The 8,708-nt window shown below is 43.5% G+C and overlaps 1 protein-coding gene across 1 annotated transcript; it reads left to right on the top strand.

Annotated features, from left to right (window-relative positions):
- The first annotated feature begins 710 nt into the window (after positions 1-710).
- Positions 711-3,902, top strand: LOC122543305 (tubulin alpha-1C chain). Its single transcript, XM_043681819.2, has 4 exons — positions 711-845; positions 2,139-2,361; positions 2,486-2,634; positions 2,827-3,902. Exons 1-4 carry the CDS (start codon positions 843-845, stop codon positions 3,799-3,801), a joined length of 1,350 nt encoding a protein of 449 aa, XP_043537754.2. The 5' UTR covers positions 711-842; the 3' UTR covers positions 3,802-3,902.
- The last annotated feature ends 4,806 nt before the right edge of the window (positions 3,903-8,708 follow it).

Here is an 8,708-nt window from a genome sequence, read left to right on the forward strand (position 1 = left end):
TACACAGTATTCTAAATGCGGCCGAACCAATGCCTTGTACAATTTTAACATGACATTAACGTGGACTCTAAGAAAATCAAGGAATACTGGAATTAGTTGGGAGTGGAGTTGAAGTTAGATCAGTGATGAATTAACTGAATGGGAGCAGCTAAATAAACTAAATGGCCAACTCCTGTTACGTTCTTTATACAATCGTAACTATTTAATGCCAAGCCAAATAAAACCCTACAAAGAACTGCGGATGCTGCAAATCCGAAACAAAAACAGAAATTGGTGGAGAACCGTCACTGGACCCGAAACGTTAGCAGTTTTCTCTACAAAGATGCTGCTGAGTTTCTCAAGAAATGACTGTTTTTGTTCCTAATTATTCAATTGTGAACGACGTAAAAGATATTAAGAGTTGTGTTAGAATTTTTCGGCTAAACAGTTCCCTCTCCCCAAAAAATACTTTTTGGCTCTCAATCATTTGTCAAAACAACGCTAACAATACCCTTGAAACGGAAACGGAACTGCGCCCTCCCAAAGTTGGCCCGCGCCTGCTGCCACATTTCCTTTTTCAGGCATTTTTGTTTGAATTGTGTGCAATGGACCAATCACGCCTCTCGGCCTGCCGCCAGCCAAGCAGTCACCCCACCCCCACAGCGCAGATGTCACCGCGTCACCGACGCGGCCCGCCCCATTATGACGCCAGCGCGGCTATTAAAGCAGCCGCGCCCGCAGAGAGGTGCTAGAGATCTCTTACAGCGACTCCTTGTTGTCAGCTTGTAAGAGCTTAAGCGTTGACGAGTCGAGATCGTTTTTCTCACCTAGAGAAAAGTTTGAGACAGCAAAACTTTTAAAAAATGGTAAGCTCCCCGTAGTCGGTCGCAAATGTGTAATGTTAATGGAAAGAAAAAAAAATTATTGATTTGCATCTTAACTTTATTTTTCGTCTGTTTCCTTTCTTAAACTGAAACGTCGAAGTTGTCCGTGTTTCGGGTTTTTTTTCAACTCGTCCTGTGATGTAAGGGAAAGTCCGTTACCGGCGTTTGGTCTTTTCCCGCCTTTTGCGTGTTTAACGGTGCCTTGGGCCAGACACTTCATTCCGGGGAAAGAAAGAAATAAATTCTAACATTTCTACCTGGCCCGCCGGTATGCCTTTTTTAGGGGCGAGTTTTTTTTTTAAAAAACGAATTTACGAGAGTGTTGGGCGACGAGAATTTGAAATGAGGAAGTCTGCCCCTCTCTAAGGAAGTTTAAAATGGTGGCGGTTTGGTGAGCACGAGGCGGCCAGAAGGCGGTTTAACGGCATTCACTCGCTCATTGTCCCGCCGAACGCTGCAAACATTTCGAAAGTATATACGGCAGTTAGGATAACTCCTCCCCCTTCCAAATCTTCGAGCCACAGCCCCTTTCATACTTTTCGAAAAAATCTCACAGGGAGCGCCTTTTTTTATATCAAGAAACACTTAGTTGCAGTACGCCTTATCGACCTAACCAGAAGTCGTTGCAGCTTCAGATGTAACTTTTTTTTCAGTTTTATATTGCGGAGATTTATTTCCTTTCTCGAGGAGCAGCTGGATGATCTCTTCGTGTAGAAAGATGATGTAATTAGTAATCGGTCACATGGCTGATTGCTCATTCATGCGATCGGGCTGACCTCAACGGCAAAAAAGCTCTCTAGTACATCTCCTCTGAACTAATTTCCTCTTCCTCAACCATAGGCAATTAATTTTTAAAGCCCTGCATTGCTGGCTTTAAAATATTGGAAATTTGTTTGTTGATGTCTGTTTCCACTCAGGACTTCCAGAGCGCTTTTTTCCCCCTCGTAAAATCTTCCATTTCCAAACTGTCTTTTTGGGTTTGGACTCTGGTATGTTCCGCACCCATGCATCTATGTACCGCAACTGGTAATTTGAAATGGATCCAAATGACTTATTCTCTGACTCAGCAAAATGCTGTACAATAAAGACCTACTGCGCACACTTTAACTGTTGACTGCAGGGATTATGATTAAGTTTGGTATTTTCCAAGATGAGATTGTTGCTTGAATTCATTTTGATCATTCTGTGGGTTTTCCAACAGATGTTGGCTTGCACTAACTCAGTGTGGAATGCATAGATTAAATTTATTACATTATATTCTTTTCTCTCCTACAGCGTGAGTGCATCAGTATCCATGTTGGCCAGGCTGGAGTCCAGATTGGAAATGCCTGTTGGGAGCTTTACTGCTTGGAACACGGCATCCAGCCTGATGGGCAGATGCCCAGTGACAAGACCATCGGAGGTGGAGATGATTCCTTCAACACGTTCTTCAGTGAGACTGGAGCAGGCAAACATGTTCCACGAGCTGTGTTTGTGGACTTGGAGCCAACTGTAATAGGTAGGTGATAGCATGGGTGACAGTTGCCTTCAGATCTCTTCTCTTCTCTGGTTATGCTTGAGCCTGATTTCATCCCACGATTGCACGTGTTAATCAATTGCTGAATTTTGTCTCCCCATCCTAGATGAGGTTCGTACTGGTACATACCGCCAGTTGTTCCACCCTGAGCAGCTGATCACTGGGAAGGAAGATGCAGCCAATAACTATGCCCGTGGTCACTACACAATTGGCAAGGAAATCATTGACTTGGTTCTGGACCGCATCCGTAAACTGGTGAGCTGGCTGTTAAATCCCATTTAGGTTTTGATTTAGTCCTTGACTAAAATTCTGTTCAATTTGTGAAGGAGATGTTTGCTCTTGTATATAGAGAATTTCTTATTGTATACTTCATCTTTTTTGTTCTGTTATAATTAACTATGTACTGTACTTAATATACTTGTGGTATCTCTGCTTATTTTAAAACAGGCTGACCAATGCACAGGTCTGCAAGGTTTCCTGGTGTTCCACAGCTTTGGTGGTGGCACTGGCTCTGGGTTTACATCTCTTCTGATGGAACGTCTCTCCGTTGACTATGGCAAGAAATCCAAGCTTGAATTCTCCATCTACCCAGCTCCCCAGGTGTCCACTGCAGTGGTGGAGCCTTACAATTCCATCCTGACAACCCACACTACCCTGGAGCACTCTGATTGTGCTTTCATGGTTGACAACGAAGCCATCTATGACATCTGCCGAAGAAACTTAGATATTGAAAGGCCAACTTACACCAACCTGAACCGCCTCATCAGTCAGATAGTGTCCTCTATCACTGCCTCCCTTCGCTTTGATGGTGCCCTGAATGTTGATCTGACCGAGTTCCAGACCAACTTGGTGCCATATCCCCGTATCCATTTCCCCTTGGCCACTTATGCGCCAGTTATCTCTGCTGAGAAGGCATACCATGAGCAGCTTACAGTAGCAGAAATAACCAATGCATGTTTTGAGCCAGCCAACCAGATGGTTAAATGTGACCCTCGCCATGGCAAGTACATGGCCTGCTGTCTCCTTTACCGTGGTGACGTAGTGCCAAAAGATGTCAATGCTGCTATTGCTACTATTAAAACTAAACGTACCATCCAGTTTGTGGATTGGTGTCCCACTGGTTTTAAGGTTGGTATTAACTACCAGCCTCCTACTGTGGTTCCTGGAGGTGACTTGGCCAAGGTTCAGCGGGCTGTATGTATGTTGAGCAACACCACAGCTGTTGCTGAAGCTTGGGCTCGCCTGGACCACAAGTTTGACCTGATGTATGCCAAGCGTGCCTTTGTTCACTGGTATGTTGGTGAGGGTATGGAGGAAGGAGAGTTCTCAGAAGCCCGTGAGGATATGGCTGCCTTAGAGAAGGATTATGAGGAAGTTGGTGCTGATAGTGGTGAGGGTGAAGAAGAAGGAGAGGAGTATTAAGTTCAGACTTAAATGTTGTCTTGTTCTGCTTTTATTTGTATTCTGATTCTGTGCCTTACTTTTCTCCTGTGAAACCTGTTAATAAAACTTTCCTGAAGTGATTACTGTATGTGACTGTCTCAATGTCTCCTGACAGTGGTGGGGTTCATCTGAAACAGATGTAGTGCAATATATCTTAACTAGCTGAAAGCAGGCTTTACTACCTATCCTTACACTGTGTAGCTACACTTATATTGGGTGGCTTAGTGGTTAGCACTGATTCCTCGCAGCATCAGGATTTTGGTTCAATTCCAGCCTCTGGCAGCTCTGTGTGGAGTTTGCACATTCTACCCATGTCTGTTTCCTGAGTGCTCAGGTGAATTGGCTATGCTAAAATTGTCCATGGTGGGGGGTGCAATGGGTTACTCTTCAGAGGGTTGGCTCGGCCTTGTTGGGCTGAAAGGCCGTTTACACACTAGGGAATCTAACCTGAACTCCTGTAGGGAGCTGGTGAAGATGTAAAACATGGTTTCATTTGCAGGATAATTTGCTCAATAGCAAATACTGCATCTACTACTGAGGTAGATGTAAAAGGTTTTAAGGTTAAAATGTCTTGTGCCTTCAAACTGTTTTCTGTTTGTTGACCCTTGTGACAAAGGTGTTGAAAGGGTTTCTTCATAATTAATTGACTGGTATCTTAGCATCACCTCATTGCCCATACTAGTGTGCATCCAGTTAAACCTGTTGGACTTTAACCTGGTGTTGTGATTTTTTTTTAAACTCCTTGCCCAAGTATTTGAATAAAAGATCCAGGCTTTTTTTAAAAAAAAACAGTTGGGAAGGGGTGTCATACAACAGCAAGGTTGTAACAGCTTGATCACTTTTCTTTTAAAGCAGTTTAATGTCTACCATGAGTTGGTGCTTTTTATTTAATCAAGTTTGTCATGAGTGGGACTCAAACCCAGAGGTTGGGGCAATTGCTTCTACATCACCCAGAATCCCCAGTACCTTAACTTTGGAAGTACCTCACCTTTCCAATATTGCTCAGTTTCAGAAGGGTGAGATGGTAGGTAAATGATACCTATTGCAGTCATATGTTTCCATGTGTACCAAATGTGGAAGAGCTGGTATTGGATTCAGGTGGGCAAAGCTTTAAAAAAAAAAATCACAACCAGGTTATAGACCAACAGGTTTATTTAGTGTTTTTTTTGAGCACTTTTTTTAAAGCAGCTAGCTGTGGAAAAGATCACTAAGGTACAACATCTAGCTTTATAGAAAAAAAATAATTCTTGCCTATATATTGTTCCATAGCTACTTGAAGGTGCAGCATTCTGAAAGCTCGTGCTTTCAAATAAACCTGTTGGACTATACCTGGTGTGGTTTTTATATTTTTTTTTTTAAAACCTTGAACATCCAGACACTTGTAATGTGAGTAGGGACAATATATAGGGGTTAATTTGAGATAAAGCACCTAGCCCAGTAAGATCAGTCTTGTTTCAGTATTTCTTGCTAACTGAATTTGCTGAGGTACTTAACAGTTCCAGGCTTGTTGGTGGCAGATAGCTGCTTGTTTCCTTGCAATCTCATTTCCACTTATGACCTGATTGAACTTTGTAACCATGCACTTTGGTTACCAATGCGTACCAAAATGATTACCAATGCGTTCACAATTTCTACAGCCACCTCCTGTATCCTGGGATGCAGACCAAATCCTGGGGATTTATCAACCTTCACACCTAACAGTCTGTCCAACAAAATTTCCTGCCTAATATAAATTCCCTTCTGTTCATCCATTACCCTAGGTCCTTCAGCCACTATTACAGCTGGAAGATTGCTTCTATCTTCACTGGGGAAGATAGAAGCAAAGTATCTATTCAATTCTTCTGCCATTTCCTTGTTCCCCATAATAAATTCACCCGTTTCTGTCTTCAAGGGCCCAATTTTAGTCTGTCTTTTCCCATGCCTAAAAAAGCTTTTACTATCCTTCATCTTTTTGGCCAATTTGCCTTTACACCTCATTTGTTCTCCGCGTATTGCCTTTTTAGTTATCCTCTTGCTCTAAAAGTTTCCCAGTCCTTCGGCTTCCAGCTCATCTTTTCTATGTTATACTTTTTAATCTTTATACAGTCCTTAACGTCAGCCACGGTTGCCCCTGCCTTCCATCAGGATCTTTCTTCCTCTTTGGAATGAACTGATCCTGCACCTTATGCATTATATCCAGAAATACCTGCCATTGTTGTTCCACTGCCATCCCTGCTAGGGTTTTGAACTTTGGCCAGCTTCTCCCTCATAGCTCTATAGTTCCATTTGTTCAACTGCAATACTGACACTTACAATTCTCCCTCTCAAATTGCAGATTAAAACTGATCATATAATGGTCACTACCTCCTAATGGCTCCTTTACTTTGAGGTCCCTGATCAAATCCGGTTTGTTGCGCAACACCAGATCCAGAATTGCCTTCTCCCAGGTAGGCTCCAGTACAAGCTGTTCTAAGGATCCATCTCCGAGGCATTCCACAAACTCTCTTGGAGTCCAGTACCATCCTGATTCTCCCAGTCTACCTGCATGTTGAAATCCACCATAACAACTGTAGTAATACCTTTGCAACAGGCCAATTTCAACTCCCTTTTTAAACTTACACCCTACATCCAGACTACTGTTTGGGGGCCTGTAGATAACTCTCATTAGGGTCTTTCTACCCTTAGAATTTCTCAGCTCTATCCATACTGACTCTATATCTCCTGATTCTATGTCCCCCCTCGCAAGGGATTGAATGTAATTTGTGCTGACATGAACCACCACCTCTGGCTCTTCACCTTCACCCTTGAGGATTTCCTGCACTCTGTTGGTGATGTCCTGGATCCTGGCACCAGGAAGGCAACACACCATCCTCAAATCCCGCCTGTTGCTGCAGAAACCCCTTTCAGTCCCTCTCACTATGAAGTCCCCTATTACCACGGCTTTGCATGATGTCTGACTCCTCGGCTCTGCCTTCGCACCTATTTTCAGTTGGCAGACCTGTCCGCCTCTCAGACTGGCAGTGAGAAGAGAGTCAACCTATTCACGCGAGGTACTTCCCCTGGGATCTCTTTTACTTGAATCATCTCATCCTTCCTCATTGTCATCTCCCTTCTCTCTCCTGATATGCTCGGTGTAATGACCTCGCTGAAGGTTCTGTCCAGAAAATTCTCATTCTCTTGGATGAGCCTGAGGTCATCTAGTTCTTTCTTCAGCTGCAACATGCTCCTTCAGAAGCTGAATGTGTACATACTTTCCACAGCTATGAGAGCCAGAGACATCATCAGTGTCCCTGACCTCCCACATCATGCACACAGTACACTGAATCAGGTTGGCAGTCATGTCTTCACCCTCTTCAAACTGTAGCGTAATTTCATGAGTCTGTGGCATAAGCCAAAGACTCTCACTTTTCTCACCAGACACTTCCCTCGACCCCCTTTTTATTTGCTGTGAGTCTGTGGACTCTTAAGGGGCTCAGACCAGACCTACTTAAATAGCACTCACTAACCTTCCCAACAGCCTCTGCGCACTGACCTCACTTCAACCCAGCTCCCGCCGCTCTCTGCTGCAAAAAAGACCACTGGCTTCGAAGTAACTACTTAAATAGCACTCACTAACCTTCCCAACAGCCTCTGTGGTCCGACCTCACTTCCGCCCAGGCCCCACCACTCTCTGCTGCAAAAGAGGCTTGTTTTCAGAGACAAGCTGAATTGTGGAACATGATCCCAAAATACTAATAAGCAATTGAGATAGCCAAAGGAAATAGGAGCAATAATTGATTGTGGGCTTCCTTTGAGAGACGCAGTTCCATCACTTCTGAGTTCTGGTCTAAATATTCTCTAGCTTTCCTGTCACTGGCACATGATGTAAGTGGCAGGAGTTGTAATAAATCTGGCAGGTGAAATCACTCTGCCTGTAATGACTCCTGCCTTTTCTTAGATCATTATGGTGAGAGCAGAATGTCTGTTGTTGCAGCAGGAAGTCTCTTGTGCCAGTTTTCAGGAAAAGACTTAACATTTTTGGATCCACCCAATTTCTCATTCCCTCCACTGTTCTCGTTTGCATTTTACACAGGAACTGTGTGCACCTTCCCTGAGGAAGTTCAGGACCATGATCTTTTGCAACATGCCTTAATGTATTCCAGAAATGTCCAGAGCACTTCATGTATAATGAACTGTTTTGAAGGGCAGCATTTATGATGTCAGCAGGGGATTTTCTGCATTACACATTTTTGGGTTAGATGAAACATGGGCTAGGGCTTTCTGCTTCTACGCTCACCAATCATGGTTTTTCTACCCATTTATTTTAATGGTATATCACAAGTTTACAAAGAGGTCAAAGTTTTACCTTGGCTGCTCCACTCTATTCTCCCCCTACAAGAGAAGCCTATCTCTGTGAGTACACTCACCTTTGTGATGGTTTTAGTAAGGAAGTTTTGTATTCTTTGGCAGAACCTTGGATGATCTGCACCAAGGTCTATTTATATTGCATTGATTATCCCTTGTTCCTCACTGATGGTGCAGGTTGGGTGAGACATGGACTTCTGGAGAGAGACACAACCGCTGGTGATCACTTTTGTGACTATGCAACTGAACTGACAAATATAAGCTGCAAATCACAAAAATGATAGCAGCAGCTGTGAGATAATGCAAGCTCTTCTCAAACTGACAGAAGAGCAAGTCTGCAGAATCTGGAAATCTGACCCAGAGGTCAAACATCTCTTGACAAAAACTGTGATGCAAAGGAGATGATGGTACTTAGATATAAGATGTAGGAGCAGAATTAGGCCCTTCAGCCCATCGAGTCTGCTCCACCATTCAATTATGGCTGATCTGTTTCTCAACCCCATTCTCCTGCCTTCTTAAAAACCTTGATCCCCATACCCATCAAGAACCTATCTGTCTCAAAT

This window comes from Chiloscyllium plagiosum, unplaced genomic scaffold (genome assembly GCF_037043375.1).
Source record: "Chiloscyllium plagiosum isolate Xiang-an unplaced genomic scaffold, Cpla_swu_hap1 HiC_scaffold_53X, whole genome shotgun sequence".
Classification (NCBI taxonomy): domain Eukaryota; kingdom Metazoa; phylum Chordata; class Chondrichthyes; order Orectolobiformes; family Hemiscylliidae; genus Chiloscyllium; species Chiloscyllium plagiosum.